Raw genomic sequence first — 20785 nt, forward strand, 5'->3', positions numbered from 1 at the left:
TGTGAAGAGCTGCTGGTCCATCTTCAGTGTGCGTTCTGTTTATTTGGGTGTGTACGAGTCAAAATATCTTCACAAGTCATTTCACCACCATCAGCAACCACAATATTATGGAAGTCAGAGCCACAACATGACGACTCGGGAACAGGAGAGTTTTATTTTTGAACCGTTTTTAAAACAGAAGTCTTGTTGAGGTCAACACACTGACAACAGTTTTCAGCATAAATGTTTTTGTGGTGATTGACAGGCTGTGTTGCACAATAGCCAAAATTAGGTGCATATTTGTTGATTGTGACACATCCTTTAGGGAGTTTCGGCTCTATGAAGTCAGCTTGCGAGTGGATCGGTGCAGAGTGGCTGTGTTGATGCAGCTGTGCTCATCAGACACAGTCGGAGGCAGAATCTGCCCTTAGTGCTGCTGGGAACCTCGCAGACACCTACAACCAACACAGAGGTCCAAAATAAAGAAATATATGACTGTTTAATCAGAGAAAACTAGACAACTGATGTACAACATGATGTAAAACACTGCAGCCAGGATCCTCACAAAAACACAATCTCCTGTACAGAGTCCACACATAGTTTGACTTTAACCCTTTGAAACCTGAGCATATTGGCTTGATTTCCTTTTAAAAACATGGGGAGGAGGCAATGAGCAACTTAACACAACATTACTAAAATTAGCAAGAAATTTGTTAAGAAAAAAACAAAGTTGCAAGAAAATAACCTGAAAATAAGCCAAAAATAAATAAATAAACAAGAAAATAACCTGAAAATCCACCAAAACAAAATAAGAAAATAACCTGAAAATTAGCCAGAAAACAAGATAACCTGAAAAAGCCAAAAGCCAAAACAAAAAGAAAAAGAAAAGAAGTGATCAGAAAATTAGCAGACACACACAAAAATAACATAATTGAATGAATAAATAAATAAAATTAAATGTAAAAAAAGAAAAAGGAAATGACCTGAGAAAAGTGCTAATATTACTCTATACACACACACACACACACACACACACACACACACACATTTCTGGGTATTTTCTAAACTAATTTTAATTTTCTTGTCACTGTTTCCTATTTTCTTGCAAATTTAGGAAACAAAGCCTGCTCTCTTGTGAGGCATATCTGGGTCATTGAAGAGACCAAATTAATTCTCTCAAGTCTCAATGTTTTTTTTAATGCTGCTGAAAGGCGTCTGAACACAACACGAGTGGTGTCAGTCTAGGTTTCAAGTAGTTAAGCTGCCTCATCATCTTTTGTGGCATCGGTCCAGACGAGTGAAGTCCTCACAGCTGACGCTCCTGAGAGATCACTGTGCTCCTCTGACTCTCCCACATGATGCTGCTTTTAGCTCGTACGCCTCCAGACTCTGGAACAATCTCCCCTCAGAGCTGAAGATGTCCACCTCACTTACAACTTTAGAAAAAATACTCAAAAAAACCCTCAAAACTCATCTTGTACAACTTGCTTTTACTTAGAAACTCTACTATATTTTACTCCGCCTACAGTGTGCTTTTTAAGTATTAATGTCTAAGTTTTGAAATCTCAGTAGTTATTATTATAGTTACTGTGTGTAGCTTTTTATTCTGTGTTTTCTAAGTGATGGTCTCTTTTGTGTAGTTTTACGTCATATTGTCTGTCTTGTGTTGTCTTTGTAATCTACAGAGAAGTTTGGAAATTTGAGTCTGGGAAAGTACAGACTTTTGAAATCGAAAATGTGTAGTAATCTTGTAGTCATAGTTTCAGAGAAAAAGCTATGAGCATCAAACCCCAACATACACGTTTCTCCAGGAGGTCAATCTTCTGCAGGCGCCTGTCAATCAGTCTGTCTCGGGCTGAAACCACCGAGGTCAAACTGGCGAGTCGCTGGGCCTGTTTATCCATGATGACCTGCAAGAGTTAAATTTGTAACGTCCGCTGACAAACATCTGTTGCAACAAGAAAGTCTCTTTTTTTAAATTAAAAGCTTTGTTTAATATTTAACCCTTTGATACCTGAGCAAATTGGCTGGCAAATTGATTTTTTTCAAAAACATGGAAAGGAGGCAATGAGCAATTAAGAAAAAAATGACCCCAAAATTAGCAATAATAAGATCATTTTTCCCTAGTTAGTTTGAACATTTTGTATGATTCTCTCCCTCTCTTTCTCTCTCTAAGCCAATTTTCAGGTAAATCTTATGTCATTTTTTACTTTTTTTTTCAATTTGTAGGACAGTTGCTGACTGCCATGTTTTTTTTTTTTTAAAAAAAATTAAAAATCAAACACATTTTTTCAATGTTTCTAAGGTTTCAGTGCTTTTCACAGGCACCTGAACACAGCACAGGAAAACTAGGTCTCAGAGGGTTAGAAAACAAAAGCAAGCAATATACTATATGGCCAAATAAATGTGGACACCCCTGTATTTTTGGGCTATAGCATAAACAATGATATTTAGACAAAAGGAAACTTCCAGCTTTGTCACAGCAGTATGGAGAAGGTTCTTTGCCATTTCAAATAGACAGCGGGTTAAACTCTTTTTTTCCTCACCTTCACAGAGCTGATGTTGAGTTGAGTCTGACCTCCTGACCTCGGCGTGCTCAGGCTCTTCACTTTCTGCAGGATCCGGTTTATCCGCTGCTGCATGGCTCCCTGCTCCGTCTCCAGATCTTCCTGCCCCTTCTGCAGATCTCTGGCGACCCTCCACAGCCTGTCCCCTCGTGCACTGAGTATCTGCAGGTCTTTTCTCACCTGGAGAGCATTATATCTCATGATTCAAAGAGGCAACCTTTTTTTTTACAGAATCTGTATGTTCCTGATACAGTATTTTTCCCAGCTGTTCCCAATTTTTGTCATTTTACAGAGATTGACTCACATTTCAGCGGCACATTAGCCATAAGCGATGACATTGTCATCCATAGATGGCAGGGATGACACCAAGGTTATTAAACACAGGCGTCTTTTAATTAAGGAGACATTTTTTTAAATGAGATTTTAAGACTAGATCTTTCTAAGATGGAATTATGCCACCAAAACCTGGTATTTTCCGACTGTTTTTTTTGTTCGTAAACCTACACAACTTGTAACCAAAGCAGGCCGAATGTTGAAACATTAAGAAAATTTAGCAAGAAAAGGAACTTGAAGTTGGCAGCTTATTTTCTGTTGATTAATTTTTCATTAGGACCAGAGGGCGGGAGCATATTACACCGGTTTTAAAATCGCTTCATTGGCTCCCGGTGCGTTTCAGGATTGATTTTAAGGTTCTTTTACTTGTTTTTAAGTGTCTCAAAGGTCTTGGGCCTTCTTACCTAACTGAGCTGCTTTTACCTTATCAACCCTCGCGGACCCTGAGGTCCTCCGGCACTGGCCTTTTAACCATACCACAAGTTAGCTCTAAAAGAAATGGGGAGGCGGCTTTCAGTTACTATGGCCCCCGTCTGTGGAACAGCCTCCCGGAGAACCTCAGGATCACAGACAGTGTTGAGGTTTTTAAAAAGAGGCTCAAGACCCATCTTTTCAATCAGGCTTTTAACTAACTAACTAACTATTTATTTATTTATTCTCCTTTTTTATTTTATCTTATCCCACTGTTTTAGTCTCCCATTTATTTATCTATCTAATTATTAGCGGTTATAACCTTTAATCTATTTTACTGTGCACTTGTATTCTTTGTCTTATTTTACTGTTTCAGTCCCTTACGTTCTTAGGTTTTATGTTCTTTACCTTATTTTATTGTGTTAGTTTTTAGCTCCAGTGTTTCCTCATCGGGGCCTACCGGACTGGGAGTGGTCTCTGGTCCACCATTGGGGGTGCTGTACCGTGGACTGTTTCGGCCCGGGTGGCTAGAGGGCTCGGCATCTTGGTGCGGGCACTCCTGTCCGCCCGGGTTGGGATGGTCTCTGTGGCGGCGCCCAGTGCTGGACCGTGACCTCTCTCAGTGAGGTTGGCCCCAAAAGCTTCTCCCTCGCCTCAGGTCTCAGTGCCTAGCCATGTCTCTTTAGTAACAATTGGTGTGTGTTGGTGTATGTGTGCGTGTGTGTGGGTGGTAAGGGTGGATGTTCGGGTGCCTTTGCGAATATGTGTGGGAATATCTACATGATTGTGTGTGTGTTGTTGCGTACGTCTAGGTGGGGGTGGGAGGGTCAGGCTGTCTGTATTTTTCTTGATTTTCATTGATGTTTTTCATTTCTGTTATTGTTTTTAATCTCTGTGAGGCACTTTGTGTTACTCTTTGTATGAAAAGTGCCATACAAATAAAGATTTGATTGATTGATTGATTAAAGTCCACAAAATAAATTATTAATCAAGAAAATTTGCTGCAGATTTGATAATAAAAAATGTTAAAAATTGTATGAGCTGAACAAAATATCATGGGCCTGTGTGTCAGAGAACAGAGAAAAGTTTTTTTCGGCTGTCTAAATCTGCTCTGTGAGGTCTGATTCTTCCTCACCTGCCTGTGAGTGCGTCCCGCCTGTAAATTCTCCTTACGAAGCCTCTCCAGACTCTTTGTGGCCCCGTCCAGCTCTGACGCCACCTGCTCTCCCTGCTGCTCCAGCTGATCTGCGTTCTCCTCCACCCCCTGCAGCAGGTGAGCCAGTCCCAGAGACAGCATCCTCAGCTGGGACACCGGGACCTCACCTGCCTCCTGCAGTTTGGGGGGACCACCTGGTGGAGGGGTGCGGCGGGCCTGACACAATCCCAGCAACAAAAGGGACACCTGCAGCAGTCGGCTCACCCTCATAGTCCAAGATTTCATTAGGTGAAGACTCTGAGTCCCTTCCTGCAGGTCTAAAGAGCCCAGAACCAGATCTGTTCAACACATCAGGTCTGTGGAAGCTCAGGAGAAGGATCGACATCAGCCGGACCGATGTGCGTCTGATGTTCCCAGAGGAGGTCTGGAGCTTAGTGAAGGATAGAAGGATGAGGAGAGGGAGGAGAGACAGAGACAAGGGGGGAGTTCCCTGACTGACGTAAAAAAATGTAACCAGTGCTCTAAATAGTCCATCCAAAATCATGACCAGAAACACCACAAACACTATGAAAGGATTTCTGCGTTTAGATTTAACCCTTTGCATCAACATCGGTTTCCTCTGGCGGCATTTAGATGCTTTTCAGGAGCATTTAAACCTTTGACACCTAAACAAAGTTCTTTGATTTCTTTAGAAAACATAGGGAAAAAGCAGTAAGCAATGTGGTGTAAATTGAGTGAAAAAATTAAAATGTGACAAGATGAATACCTGAAATTTTGCTTTTTAAAAAAGGGGAAGGGAGGATGTTGACGTAATTCATCATTTTATATTTAAAATTCTGTTACAGAAAAAGAATATAAATATTATTTTTATTTAATTAGATTTTTATCACTTTTTTCCAGGTCATTTTCTTTTTTTTTCTTACTTTTTCCCTCACTAATATCTTGCACGTTTGGGCCATATCTTAAGTTGCTCATTGCCTTCTTCCTATTTTTTTTAAAAAATATAAACAAGCCATTTTGCTCAGGTTTTAAAAAGTTAAAAACCCTCTGATGCCAAATTTGCTAATAAAGTGCATAGTCTGAAGCTGCAGGTTTACAGTATTACTTTGCTGAATTTTGGACTATTTCCTCTTCAGGCAAATGAGCCCATGTTGGATTTATACATGAAAGTAAAGCAAGAGAGACATCTGCTGGCTGTCTGAGGAACTGCACTGAGGGTCTCGTTCAGAGAAAGGACTTCAGTAAAATCGCTCCAGGCCGAGCCAATAATAACTTTATTTTTCTTGCTATAACATCAGATAAGAGCTTTCGTCTTTTCTGCATTAAAAGAGCAGTTTTTAGACAAACGTCTATCAGGAGGAGTTGAACTTGGAATAAGTTACCTCTTTGAAACCCATGTAAATTGGTTTGATTACTCTCAAAAACATGGCCAGAAGGCATTGAGCAACTTAACAAGACAGGGCCCAAAACTTAGCAAGAACTCAGTAAAAAAAGTTTCAAGAAAATTACCTGAAAATAAATTAAAAAAAGAAAAGTAAAAAAAAAAATACCCCAAAGAAGTGTCAGCATCTATGTAAACATTTTTTTCTCCAACATAATTTAAACATATGATTATAATAACCTATATTTCTATATCCCATGTTGGTTTGTTTTTTCCCCAAAGAAATGGGTTAAATTGTCCGTAATGGCCAATCCGTGTTATTGTAGCTTCTTGGTCCATCATGTGATGCCATTGGGCCCATAGACACACGTTCCTGTAGACTTACATTGGCAAATATATGTGTAAATCAGTGGATCCATTTTCCTGAATGTCACAACCCCCATGAAATCATTCGTTTCACTAAATTGGAAGTAGCTCTTTGGGCCAAATGATGCCAAAGATAAGTAATTTTACACCCAGAAGGTTGAACTTTATGCACAATTGAGCAACTGTCATAGAGCAGGACCCCATCTCCAAGCCGTATCCTGTTCCCTTTACAAATCCATGGTCTCAATCCTGGTCTAAAGTCAATGACGCAGTACTTTCCCGCTATTTAAAGGGCACATTATCTAGATATAAGATGCACCTAAACCCATTTCCTTCAGCCAAGAAATATCAGTTTGTTTGTTGCAGGGAAGTTAGTGTATAGCTGTATAATCCCATGTACTGTGTATAAGTTCTTTTTGTGTATTCATTTTATTTATTCACCAGCATTTGTTTTTAAATAACGAACTGTCCTGCCAATAAAAGCTTTGTTGAAGTGAATTGCATTGAGAGAATTGGGGGACAAAACCTGACTTCCTACACTCAGACTCGGGCTGAATGAGCTGCTTTGTGCCGACGAGGGCCGGACCAACAAACTGCTCTTTGAATTGTTTTGGAGTCGGAGCCGGCCTAATGCACAAACGACACTATGTCAACTCATAAGGCCTGATTTATAAAGGAGAGAAAGGCGTCAGTCTCGGCCCACTCCTTCCTGGCATTCAGGATACACACAGAAAGCTGCAGGGAGTCAGCGTCACTGGGTCACTGCTCGAGCGAGGCGACGGAGCACAATATACTGTAAGTACAGCAGATTTTACCATTTACAAGAACATTTGAATTGTTTCTGATGGTAAAAGATCCTATAATCACTATTGTCAGATGGAAACTTTGTATGTAAAATATTACAGTTACAAAAACTAAGAGTCTCATGTTTGATTTTCATGTTTTGCCTGTAATTTGTTAAAAAAATATATAAAAAGGAAAACTTTGTAAAAAAAAAAAAGAATGACAATGGTCAGCAGTGTATTCAGTCCATGTTGTGGCTATTTAAATAAACCAAAGAAATTTCTAAATGACTGAAACGGTTTGTAATCTATCACATTTAATTTTAAATGTAAGACTGAACTAAAGACAACTAAGCCTTAAAAAATGTTAATGGGACCTATTATGCTTTTCTGTATTTTCTGCCTTATCTGTGATGTTAGATGAACAATATACATATTAAACGTGGACAAACTCAAATAATGAGGTAAATCAGCATTATTTCCAAGGCGACTTAGGCGTGTTACGGGGAGGTGGCCACGTATGAGGGATTTCTGAGAGGAAATAGTCCACGACTTCACAGAGGAATTGTGGATTCAAAACTTCCAGATGATCCACTCAACTTTTGAAGAGTTAAACGATGCAATTACACCTCTTGTAGCGCCTGCTGCATCATGCCCGAGGGAGCCAGTTCCTACCGACAAGCACTTAGTCAAAGCTATTTAGAAAGTGGCTACCTGTGCAGAGTGACTCTGTGTCATGTGATCTATAAAAGCAAAAAAAGTGTTTCCATCGCAGTTTTGCAGAATGTGGCAAAAAAAAGTTTTTACGAAACTGACGTGTTTCCAGTAGGCACGTTTCATATTAGCAATTTCAATTTGCGTAGAATTTGAGGGGTAATGAAAACCTGCTTATTATGATGAAAATAAAGTGTTTTCTGACCATTAAAGTTTGTAAACATGTTCTAGTAGAAACCCAAATTACAAGTATGAATCTGAGAAAAAGCATAATATGGGACCTTTAAAATGTACTGTAAGGACAGCAGCTCTAAAAAAATAAATAAAAATCTATAAAAACTAAAAAATAGAGCAAATGGAGACAGTGGTAGATGTGGCAGTCTGTTTAAAATAACTATATATATTATCCTTATTATATATTGATACAATCTCATCTAGGGGAGCTGGAATATCTTGCAACAATAACATTTTCTGATAAATGTGTTACTATTGGTGACAGGCACTGTGGCAATCCAGGAATTCAAACCTTCCTTCCACTAAGTTACTCTGATGCTTACAATATCTGAGTCGCCGCGTCTCCATCTTTCATTAAGGCCCCACCAAGTCAAGCATGATTTGACTCCGACTCTCGGGGGTTTGGAGGTCAGAGGTATGGTGAGTGAACAGCTGGCGGGGGTCACATGCCAAGATCACGCTTGGTATGTCCTGCCTCTGTGGATCAAACACGTAAAAACTGAAACCCCAGCAAGCGGGATGGAGCGTGTTATTGTAGTGTGATTCCCATTAAGTAAGCTCCAGCGGTCACACGCACCGCTAACCGCCCGGCATACAGCAGGATCGTGTTATAGTTTAGCACGAGTCTGAGCACGCTGGTTTCACTTTGAGTTTGAGTGTGCTCAAACTCATAAGATTGAGAAAGAACTGATAATTTATTATGAGAAAGTGAGACGAGCGACAGGTTTAAGAGGCAGCTGCAGGGTGCAGACATGAACCATAAATCATCACTGATTGGTTCATGAGATAATTTATTCACTGCTTGCTCGTGCATTCATATCTACTCATGAAAGTGCCAAACAATAATCTGATTGTTAGCCTGCTGAGCTGATTATGTAAAATATCTGATATTTAGCTGCAGGCTGAAACTGATAATGTAATTACAGCCTGAGCGCTCATTATCAGCCCTGCAGGATCATGTCCTCACATGCAACATGCACTGCACCGGCCAAAAACATGCATGTGGTCCTGTATATTAGTCTCTGTATGTATTAAATATGAGTCCTTATTGCCTCATATATCAACTACTTCCATCTAACCTTACAATACATAAGAAGATTAATGGCATCATCTGAGCACGGACCAATCAGCAGCAGCCACCATGGCTAAATGTGATTGGCTGAGACACCTGTCAGCCAATTAAACACAGCCTGACATATTAGCTACATTAACCATCCAGCATTATGGATCTTTTTGTGGGTTTTTTTTTACCCCTTTGAAGTCATTTTGCATCCCCATGTGGTTGTTTTGTGTCTTTTTGTAGTACTTTGGTTCTATATTAGGTAAATTTGTGTCTCTTTTCGGTACTTTTGTGGGTTTTGTTTCGCTCTGTAGTCATTTTGTTTTGCCTTGTGGTTGTTTGTGTCACTTTATTGTCAAATTGAGTAGTTTTTTTGAGTTTTGTGTTGTATTGTAGTCAATTTGCGTCAGTTTGTTGTTTTTTGTGACTTTGTGGTATTTCTTTTAGTTTTTATATTTATTGTTTGTTTCTTTGAGTTAATTTTGTGTCTTTTTTGGTTGTTTTGTGTCAGTTTGTAATTGTTTTGTGTCTCCTTGTGGTTGTTTTGTGATTTTTTTTTAATTCAAATTGTGTCTCTTTGTAGGCATTTTGTGTCCTTTTGTGGTGGTTTTGCCAGTTTTTGTGGTCATTTTTCCCCATCTCTTTTCATGTCTTTTTTTATATCTAATGTTTCTTTGTTGCCATTTTTGTCTCTGTGGTTGTTTTGCCAGTTTTGTAGTTATTTTGTGTTTCTTTGAGATGATTTTGTATCTTTTTGTGGTTGGTTTTTTAAAATCTTTTTCTGGTTATTTTGAGTCTCTTTCTGGTCAGTACATGTTAATTTGAGTGACATTTTGGCATGAAATTCAAACATACTCATGGTTGTTATGAAATATGCTTCAGTTTGAAATTAAGTCAAATTTCTCATTGCTTTCTGGAGGACATTTTCAGACAACAACTATCAAACAGTATGTCACTTTGCATGGTAACTAATCGGACAGTTATCGACTAATCTTCCATTTTTATCCATTTCCTCTGCTCTTACCCTCAGAGTGCAGCCTGCAGAAACTCCCTTGCGTCTCATTTGTTGGTGTAGGTGGTGCTCCCTCTCACCGAGTCGCCGTCAGGACCAATAAAAGGCAGTGATGAGAGCCCGGGCCTCGCTGACAGGTCACACCGCCTCTCTTCTCCCTGCAGAAGGAGACACAGATGGATTTGTTTCGATGATGAAACTCTGAAGGTATTGCTGGTATGTTGCAGCAGCATGATTTGGCGTAACAATGCACCTCGTTCTGTTTGTCATTACCTGAACGGCCCTGCACTTCACTGTGATTCCACATCTCATCACAACCAGATTTACACGTAGAGATCAGTCTGGTATTTTGGGGAATTTACCGTCATGTGGTCAGATGTAATGAGGCGACCTGTTGGCCCAACTCCATGTTGTTTTGAGGAAAAATATCCATATTATATCTTATAAAAATGCACATACAATTTATCCTAAGTTAGGTTAGGTGCTTAACGTAAAGTTTAGGCACATTATGCACTTAAGGTAGAGTAACATGTTTAACATAAAGTTACGTAGGATAGGTTTAGGCATGTAAAGTTACAAAAGTTTAGGAAAGATAAATTATGTAAACATGGTGTGGCATCATCACATTTTATACTTAACGTAAAACTAAGTGAAAAGAAATGATGAGGTACCTAAAAAATAACTAAATGAAGTATCCTTGGTTTCACACAGGACACAAACACTGGTCTCCTGAGTGAAAGTCCTATGTTTGTTTGACCAATCCACAGCAACCTGCTGCTTCATGTAGAATTTTGCTTTCTATCCTTTTTTACTCCCCTCAACGCTTTAATTAGGTGATTGCAGCCTGCATAATTACATGGGTAATATACTAATTACTGGCTAATGATTATGTGCGTTATGAATTCTGGTGTATTACTTTTCGTACATACAAACAGTTTATGAGAACAGTGCGTTCTGCATCATAAGAATATCGTAAATTTAGTGCCTATAGCTCCATTTAGCACAATGGCTTCCAATGAAAAACGTCTTGACCAGCCTGCTAAATATGTGTCTATGGTAGCACCGCTTGTGATGTTGCCTATAAATCCTGCTTTAGTTGCATGCAAGCTACAAATGCAAAGTCACCTTTCAGGGCAACTTGAGTCAATATTTGATATCCAATACCCCTCTTTAGCAAAATCATTAAAAAAGCAATAGAAAAGAAAATCAGAGATGGGAGGGGTTTTCTCATTTTGTCCAATCAGTGACTGTTAAAGCTGCTGTCCTCACACCTGCCATGAGACTTTCCCACCCTGCAGAGCGCGGGGGCTGATCATCATTAGTTACTATCAGAGGAGCACGCTGTCATTTTATTTCAGAGCCAGACTTCCTCAGGCCTCTCTGGAGTTCCTGATATAGGCGTAGCAGTTAATGAGGGAAATACCCAAAGTTAAACCGAGCATGGGAGCCTGAGAGGGGAGCGTGGGGGGAGGGAGGACCGGCGAGACTGGAACGTGAGAGAAAAAGTAGCAGGAGAAAGGAGACGGAGATGACGGGAGGAGGGTAGAGCTGTGAGTTTTCCTGGAGGACGGAGCTGTGTCTTTGCTGTGGCTGTGTGGGTCTCTGGCATGATGATTTGGGACAGAATATAAAAATCACATTGCCAGGGATTACTACACTGCTGTGGTGTTTGCTGCTGCTGCTTCAGGAGCTGGAGGAGGATATGTGCCTGTTTTTGATACAAGGAGCACCTTACTTTCTTTAACACTTTTCTACAAGAGGAGTTTTTCAACCTGCCAGTCTGCGGATCAGTCTGAACTGTTTAGAGGCAAGATCTCTGGATTAGTGTGTTTGTGTTGTGTGTATCTGCTGTTTCTGATCAGGTGCAGAGCTTAGTCGACTGCTGAACAGGGAGTCTTTGCAGTTTGTTCACAGTGGCTAAGTTCTTCATTTGTACAGATATCATGGGGAAGTATGACTTAAAAAACTGTTGTTCCTTATATTTATTTAAGGTGCATCACACAAAATACACACAAAAACTATACGTTTTTGTGCTCGGGCTGTTTTTCTTCTCTCAGAGTTTTTCTTCTCTTTAGTCACAATTTATTTGTTTTTATTGACAACTGAAGAAAAACAGCCTGATATACCTTCTTGTGCTGTGCCATAGCGGACCATTGTGGTCCAAAAACTATTAAAAACACACCAATGAGCCACAATGCTGCACACATTTTTACTATGAATGCATATAGTTTATTTTGACTCAATACCACATTCACCATCTTGCTGCAACAGTATATATATATGTTTAAATGTGTATTAATCCACGGCTAAAAATAGCACTCAATAAATGCACTACTTTCTCCTAACTGAGTAACATTTCCTGAAAAACTAGTGTCCAGCTGCTTTAGTACATCACTGAGCATTTTTGAAAAATGACCCTTTATTTTTGTGGGGTATTTTTAAAGATCAGGCAGAGTGTCACAGACAGGGTAGGGAAATAGGAAATTGTTAAGAAATGGACACTGTTGTTTTTTTCTTTAGTTTTTTGGGGGGATTTGTTGACAATAAGAATAACACAGAATTACGCCAGCATTTTCCATTACAGGGACAGTTCACCCAAGATACTCATTTCTCCTCATACCTGTAGAGCTATTTATCAGTCTATATTGTTTTGGAGTGAGGTGCCGAGTGTTGAAGATATCGGCCGTAGAGATGTCTGCCTTCTGTTGAATATAATGGAACTAAATGGCACTTGGCTTGTGGTGCTCAAAGCGCCCAAAAAAACTCAGAAGAAACTGCTGACATTGTACGTTTCTACAAACTATGGATACGTTACATACGTTTCTTATCATATCAACATTTGACAGCTGACTCTGTAATGGTGTGACACCTCGGTGAGATAGCTGCCAAGCTGCAGATCACTGTTTTAGCAATATATATATATACATATACATATATATATCTGCTACGTATTCGTGGCTTGCAGAAATGTACGAGCAGTTGTAGAAAACCTACACCAGGTACTGAAAGTTCTGAGATCAGTATTTCTTGTGTGAAGAAAGTTTTGTAGCAATACAAACTTTTATATAACTAGTTTTGAATAATATCCAGTTAAACATTAATTCAAATGAGCACACCTGAAAATATAATAGGTTGATGTGGATGAAGCTCATCTATTGGGGACAAAAAGGTTTGTGAATCACTGCGATTGAGTACTTTTAAGGACCAAAAAAAGACATATTAATAAGTATCTGTGCTGTCTGAAAGGATCTATATTCTGTCTTCAATTGCAGCTTTTTCTTTTTTTTGAGGAGAATTTGCACCTGTGTTTATCAGATGCTTATCTCAGGTCGTGTAACTTTTTTTTCCCCTTTGTTTTGCAGAATGACTGACAGTTTGAAATGCTGCCAGCTGAACTCAGTCCTGAAAAATTAAATTAAATTTCCCTTTAACAATTAGAAGATTGTACTCAATGGCATGTTTGTGTACTTTTCCTCAGGACTGATTTCCAGATAAGATAATATCAGAATATATGAATAAAGATAACTGGAAATATGAAGACAGTTTTATGTGTAGTTGCCCGTGAGGGATTACGATAAAGAAAATGTGTTTTTCATGGAGGCTGAATTCACGTCATGTTTTGTTTAATGTGCAGATTTTGACGCTCATTTTTGAATGGAAAGAGCCACATGTGGAGTCTCTTGACGGCCGTACATCGCTCTAAAAAAACATCTGGCCTCCCTCTTGTGCCTTCTGAGCTGACAGCAGTTCGATCAAACACACTGGCTCAGTTCAGCAGGAACAGGAGTTCAGTCAACGCACAACATTTTGTCATGAAGTGAATGATCTGTGGTGACATCTGCGGAGGAAAAATACAGTCAACGCGCGGCAGAGACGAGAGCTGAAGCTGTTTGTGTGTCACGAGATCTGGATTGGAGATCTCAATCGGTCATTGAGCCCAAAAATTGTATTTATTTTCTGTATTTAATATTATTAACCATTTAGCTGTTATGCTCCAAACTGCTGGAACATGTTACCTTAAGACATTAAGATTACCCCACCCTTTTAACTTTTTTTTAATGTCTTCTTTAATTGGTTTTAACCTAGGTGTGTTTTACTTTCACTGGTTTATTATTCTATTTTCCATTTTAACCTATATGTATTATCCTCTTTTAATGGTGTAATTTTATTAATATTTTTATTTAATTTTGACATTTTTTAATCAGTTCTGACTTGCGTCATTGTACCTCTTATTGGTTCATTCGTCATCTTAGTAATTTATTAATGATTTTTTATTTTAATTTTAATAGATTTAATAAGCTTTAATGGCCAGTTGATGGCTTTGTTGTGTGCTTGCAACTTGTATCTTGAACTTTCTGCAGCACATTGTGCTTCCGCCTGGAATTAAATGGTCTGTTTAAATACATTTTTGCTTGCTTGCTTTTATTATTATCATGATTCTTATTATTATTATCATTATTAATATTATTATTGTTATTTATTATTATTATTATTATTATTATTAAGGGGACGACTGATATTGGTTTTTCAGGGATGATACTGATACCGATTATTAGTAGTTTATGAGACCGACAACAGATATTTGGAACCGATATGCATTTACAATAAAAATTAAAATATTAACACAAAACTTTGTTTAAATGCCTTTAGAAAATGTTTAATCAAAACTGAGACTTTCAACATCATATACACCAAGTTTCCAGCAACTTGTTTTTTTGGGGTTTTTTTGTATAAATTCATGTGAAAATTTAAATTTAAAAAATGAATTAATAAAAATCGCTCCCGAGGAGTTGAAGTTCCTCCCATACGGACACTTGCACTTTTTAATCAATTAATTTTAGAGGTGATCATTATAAGAAAACGCTGATACAGATAATGCAAAATGAATTAAAATTAATCTGTTGATCCCTAATTATTATGATTATTATTGAAAATTTCCCCTCTGTGGGACTAATAAAGGATTATCTTATTATTATTATTATTATTATTATTATTATTATTATCATTGTTGTTGTTGTTCTTCTTCTTTTTTTAAAAAAATGAAAAGCAAATTTTAGGCAGCAGCAGCAGCATCAATACAGCCTGTTGTAGTGCTGCTGCACCACTTTATCTCCTCACGGGGGCAGAAGTCTTCCTAAAAAATACAAATCTACCGCAAATGACACGAAGAAGAAGAAGAAGGAAAAAAGCGGAACATCAACAACACAGTTCAACAACTTGCTCAGCGCTGGAAAAAAGATCTACATTTTGCAGGATTTAAAAAAATACACATTTACAAGTAACTCACAAACATGTTGACCGTGGAGACTTTAGAGTGCCAGATATCCGCCGTGATGCAGACTGTGGCGGAGGCGGCGGTGGCGGAGCTCGGCAGACTTTTGCAGAAGTGCTCGGTGAAGGTTGTTACCGTCCAGCAGCGCGCCGATCCGGACACAGGCACCGTGAGGAGGAGCGCCGCGGCTCTACCGAGGGACACACACCTGATTAATACACTTATAACGGTGACACACACACAGAAACACACACACACACACACACTCGAGAATGGGCAGGTGGCCAGTTAGCAGTTCAGTTTCTAAAAACGGCCTTTTTAGGTGTAACTTTAATTATCCCGAGCACAAGAGAAATCGCATTTTTATATTTGAAAGGAACTAAAACTACACTACCCATGAGCCTTTTCGGTCGTTGCCATGGAGAGGACGCCAAGAACATCTAAAAGCAGTGTCGGAAGTACTATTTAGATCTTTAACTTTAGAGAAGTAGCAGTACTACAGTGTACAAATACTCCGTTACAAGTGTAAGTGCTGCATTCAAACTCTTACATGAGTAAAAGTACAAAAGCATCGGTATCAAAATATAAGTGTCAAAAGTAAGTAGTACTCATTGCAGAATGGCCCATTTTAAAATAATGTATTACATAATAGGGGTAGACTGATACCGATTATTAGTACTTTATGTGACAGATGACCGATATTTGGAACCGATTTGACATTTACATAACAATGAAAATATTTCTGTCAGTGTTTTGAATTTGGAATATAACAAACTTCGACACAAAACTTTGTTTAATGCCTTTAATAAATGTTATTGAAACTTAACTTAAGAATGAATATAAATTGCTACCTGAGGATTTACAAAGTAAAAGTTCCTCTTTTACTTGACACTGTCTTTGAATGTATCGTGTACTGTCTTCCCTGGTGTTGGTCGAGTGTAATACACTTTTTCATTAATTTATCTTATTGCCGATCATTAAAATAAAACGCAAATACAGATTATCGGCATTTTTTTCCTCCAACCGTTGATCCAAAACCCCAAGATATTTAATTATATAAAACCAAGAAGCATGTCCTTACATTTGTGAAACAGGAAATCCTAGCTCCATGGATTTTCTGCAGATTGGGAAAAAAAATGCAGATTTTTATTCTGCATCCTCCTGAAAACTGGAAAACTAAAAACTTTTATTAATAGATGTGAATTATTTAATTGACTGATTTAACTAACAACTTTCATTGCTCTTCATTCTTTTTTACTCTCGACTTTACAGAACCAGTTTGCCTCCCTCATGGAGGCTTTAACCAAAAGTGCAGTCGATAAAATACTGATGATGTTGAAAGTGTCCATGTGTGAAGCTGAGGACGGTCGAGCTGCAGAGGGAGAGCAGAGCGCCGGACTCGATGACCAGATGGGACGGATGAAAGCAGGGCATGTGGCTGAACCCGAAAAACGTAAGTCACATAAGAGCTTGAGTGACTGTGAAGAGGCTTTCTAATTTCAAACAGGATATTATGTTGTGAAATTACAGAATCAACATCCAGAAGCTCTCAGCAGAAAAGAAAGAAAGTCAAGAAAAAACCCAAACCGACAACAACACAGGAGACCGACCACCTATATTACAAAGGTATTCAGCTGCTGCTGCGTCATTTTATTTCTTTATTCTGGTCTCTCACTTACTTGTAAAAACTGTTTACTGAAACACAACTTTATTTCAGTATCCCAATGCCTGAACTGGTTTCCTCCCACAATCTAAATACATGCAGGTGGGGTTAACTGGTGACTATAAATTTAGGCTGTCTGTCTTTGTGACTGACTGGTGATCTGTCCACGATTTAGCAGTTAAAGGTAACAGAACGGTAATAATGATGTCAGTAGTAAAAACACTTATTTCCATGGTGGATATGCAACATAACTTCCTTGTGTGTAGTATAATATAGTATAATTAACAGGATACTACTAATAGTTCTGATTGGAAAACCTGCGTCCCCTAACGACAGATTCACTGAGGTTTATTTCATGTTTTGTGTTTTCAGTGGAGCAACATCCTGAAGAACCAGCAGCAGCAGAATCAGTGATCAAACCTGGTAACGACTGTTTCTCTGAAAACCAGCAGATATTTCACTTTATTATAAAAGAGTAGCTACTTCATTTAACGTTATGACAACAGTGCTTAATTTGACTCAAAACAGTAGCTACTTTTCATTATAACTGCTTTAACTTAATTATAGCAGTACTTTGATGTTATTATAACATTTGTGTGTTTGACTTTATTCTAAGTAATTAAACTTTATTATAACACCACTTCATTTGACTTTATTAAAACATTACTTTAATGTTATCATAAAACAGTAGATACTTTATTGTAACAATACTTTGTTTGATTTTCATATAACAGTGTTTTGATATTTTAATAGTGTTTTATTTAACTTATGTTCAACTACTTTAGCTAGTATTACAGTACTTAGTTTAAGTTTTGATAACAGTACTTTATTTAAGTTTAGTGTCAGTACTTCTACTTTATTATAACAATACTTTATCTAACTTTATTATAAAACAGTAGCTACTTTATGTGACTTTATTATAACAGTACTTTGGTTATAACATAACTTTATTGTAACTGTATTTGTTTTGCATTTTAGTATTTTGTATTAGCATTTTGTAGTTTATTAATTTAGTAGTCTACAGTACTATATGCCCTAAAATAATCACAATATTATTCACAGGCCACATCGCCCAGCCCTAAATGTGATGTTTGAACGCTTAATATTAAGACAGTGTATCCAGAGGAGGTTTGTCTTGTAACTCATTCCAAGTCTAGAGTACTTAGTACAAATATGCAGTCAGTTTTTAATATTTTATCACAATTAAACATGTTTCCCTGTCTTACTAAGCAGTTTTTCCTCATAAGCAAAAAAAAGGGTTAAAATTCTAGTTTGTGTTAACTGTGTCCTTTTCTTTTTCTATTTCAAATCCCCTAATGGAGCGGTTTTTTTTCTTGCAGCTGGTGCAGCCACATGTGAGAGTAACTCTGGTTTCCTGTCTGAAGCTGAAGCTGAAGCTGAAGCGATGCTCACAGAGCTGACCTCCAACATAAGTGCGGAAAATAGCGTCCGTGAGGATAAAAGCATTTTCGCTACCACATCCAAAGCTCAAAAGAAGAAGACAACGGCAACACTGAAATGTCCTTCTTGTGACAAATCATTTGCTCTCAAGTGCATGTTGGACAGACACTACCTGAGCCACTCCAAACCTCACCTGTGCTCCGAGTGCGGGAAACGTTTTTCTGTGCAGCGGGCGCTCATCGCACATTCACGCCGTCACACCGGAGAGAAGCTTCACAAATGCTCCGACTGCGGCACGGAGTTTGCTTACAAGTCCACCTTCGAAAGACACATGCGCCAGCACAGCACGAAGAAACCCAGCATCCATACGTGCACGCTGTGTGAGAACCAGTTCACCGGGACGTTGGCGCTTCAGCGGCACAGGTGTTCCGCCTTAAAAACGACGTTCATTTGCTCGCTTTGCCCCGAGACCTTCGAGTGCAGACAGAGTTTGGCCGATCACGAGAATCTACATTCAGGAGACAGAGATTTTGTCTGCGAAATGTGCGGCGAGAGTTTCCTCTCGTCCTCGTCCTTGGCCACTCACCGTGTGACTCACATGCAAAAGGAAAACTGCTGCGACCTTCTCGGCCTCGGGTGCAGCGACTGGAGCGTCCTGAAGAGTCACCTGAGCAAACACACAGGAGAAAAGCTGTTCTCCTGCGAGGTTTGCGGTAAACACTGTAGTCACCTGAGCGCTCTGAAGCACCACATGCTGACCCACACGGGGGAGAAGCCGTACGTCTGCGAGACCTGCGGCAAACGCTGCGGCCACGCCAGCGCGCTACAGAACCACATGAGGATCCACACCGGGCAGAAGCCGGGGCAGCAGCCGGTCTGCAACGTGTGCGGTAAAAAATTCCGCTGCATGGTCAATCTCAAATATCACATGAGCGTGCACACGGGGGTTAGGCCTTACGCCTGTGAACAGTGTGATAAAAAGTTCAGCAACCCCAGCAACCTTAAGATGCACATGATGATTCACACGGGGCAGAAAATGTACGGCTGCAGCGTCTGCGGCAAAAGGTTCGCTCAAGCCGCCGGCCTCAGGCTGCACAGACGGATTCACGCAGGAGAAAAGCTGTACTGCTGCAAAGTCTGCGGGAAAGGATTCACATACCACAGCGACTTCAGGAAGCATCAGACGGATCACCTGCCAGGTGAGCTGGCAGACGGACTGTTTGAAAAGACTGCTGTGAAAATCTAAAACATCTCACTGCTCTGTGGTCACTTCATGTACTTTTATGTTACAGAGACTCGACTGGACAACGTGACAATAAATACTGTGGCATGATAAAGATTTGTTGAAGTTTTTCAAGAGTTTATACAGAGTTATTAACCCCCTGGATGTTTTAAACCATCCCAGAATAAATAACAAATATAAAATTTGCTGAAAACCTGTCGGTGATTGAAATCACCGACAATGACTTAAGTCAAGAGGGTGAAAAAAGCCACTGAGCTCTGTAGCAGAAACGGTTGATAATTGTTTGTGTTATTGTTTGTAGTAAATATCCTTTTTTCTTTTAATATGTGTGTGCTAACTGGCTAACTAGCATCATAAATCCACCCTGTCGGTCTTCTGGATTCCTAAAACGGAGAATTAGGGCCACGTTAAAAAAAAGTTACATTTCGAGAATAAAGTCAATACTACAAGAATAAAGTCAAGTTTTTACTTGAAAGAAAACCAAAGGCAAAATACTACGTATACGGCGTTAAAGATTTCATTCATGTCAACTTTTTCTAACTGGGAAGGTTTCCAACAACATTTGGCCAAAAGTTAAAAACTATGTTAACATATTCCTATCAGAAAATGACAATATTTTAAATTTTAAAGCAATGCAGCACTCCTCTGGCAAATATTGTGTTAAACAATGTGTTTTTATTTTATTATTATTTTTTATTATGTCAGTGTGACTTCTTAGGAAACATAAAAAAAAGTAACAACTGTTTTGAAACTGACTTCAAAAGTGAAACATGTCTTTAAAGTTTGTTCTCTGCTGTCTTCATTAGCAGCTGTAGACTTTGCAGCTCTTTCTTCAAGCTGTGTTCACTTCCAGATTGTTTTCTTTTCACTTGATTGGTTTTACTGGAATCACACAAATTACTTACATGTGGGTAATTTCCTTTGCCATTAAACAAAGGACATGGGGTGAATGAGGTCAATAAAGAAAGCTGATAACCAAAGCTAATTAACGCTTCATTGTGCCTCAGACCTTGTATAGAAGTGCAGACAGTAGCTTAGAACAATAACAATGCATTATTTTTGTAAATATATAATATTAATATAATCATAAATATTTTTCTCTGGACATTTTTTCTTAGCTTTTTTTAAGGCAATGTTTTAAATCGACAAGTTTTTTTTTCTGCAATTTGCAGGACATTCCTTGGAAATCTGTTCTTTGTCTTTTTTTGCGC

General features: G+C 38.7%; 2 protein-coding genes across 2 annotated transcripts; one reads left to right on the forward strand and one right to left on the reverse strand.

Moving 5' to 3' along the window:
- Window positions 1-135: 135 nt before the first annotated feature.
- On the reverse strand, window positions 136-15409 carry LOC121960318 (uncharacterized). The gene is made up of 6 exons (XM_042509993.2): window positions 15283-15409; window positions 10008-10153; window positions 4426-4876; window positions 2526-2726; window positions 1779-1889; window positions 136-434 (listed from the first exon to the last, which is right to left on the reverse strand). Exons 3-6 carry the CDS (start codon window positions 4729-4731, stop codon window positions 378-380), a joined length of 675 nt encoding a protein of 224 aa, XP_042365927.1. The 5' UTR covers window positions 4732-4876; window positions 10008-10153; window positions 15283-15409; the 3' UTR covers window positions 136-377.
- On the forward strand, window positions 15158-20570 carry LOC121960317 (uncharacterized). The gene is made up of 5 exons (XM_042509990.2): window positions 15158-15496; window positions 16540-16720; window positions 16798-16893; window positions 17303-17353; window positions 18271-20570. Exons 1-5 carry the CDS (start codon window positions 15287-15289, stop codon window positions 19575-19577), a joined length of 1845 nt encoding a protein of 614 aa, XP_042365924.2. The 5' UTR covers window positions 15158-15286; the 3' UTR covers window positions 19578-20570.
- The last annotated feature ends 215 nt before the right edge of the window (window positions 20571-20785 follow it).

Source organism: Plectropomus leopardus, chromosome 20, assembly GCF_026936395.1.
Source record: "Plectropomus leopardus strain MGB_pleo_1.0 chromosome 20, ASM2693639v1, whole genome shotgun sequence".
Taxonomy (NCBI): domain Eukaryota; kingdom Metazoa; phylum Chordata; class Actinopteri; order Perciformes; family Serranidae; genus Plectropomus; species Plectropomus leopardus.

Coding starts and splice junctions, on each gene's coding strand:
- LOC121960317 (XM_042509990.2), top strand. CDS start 15,287: ATGTTGACCGTGGAGACTTTAGAGTGCCAGATATCCGCCGTGATGCAG. Junction 16,721..16,797: donor TGTGGCTGAACCCGAAAAAC/GTAAGTCACATA, acceptor GTGAAATTACAG/AATCAACATCCAGAAGCTCT. Junction 16,894..17,302: donor CGACCACCTATATTACAAAG/GTATTCAGCTGC, acceptor TTGTGTTTTCAG/TGGAGCAACATCCTGAAGAA.
- LOC121960318 (XM_042509993.2), bottom strand. CDS start 4,731: ATGAAATCTTGGACTATGAGGGTGAGCCGACTGCTGCAGGTGTCCCTT. Junction 1,890..2,525: donor TCAACATCAGCTCTGTGAAG/GTGAGGAAAAAA, acceptor TAACTCTTGCAG/GTCATCATGGATAAACAGGC. Junction 435..1,778: donor TTGACCTCCTGGAGAAACGT/GTATGTTGGGGT, acceptor TGTTGGTTGTAG/GTGTCTGCGAGGTTCCCAGC.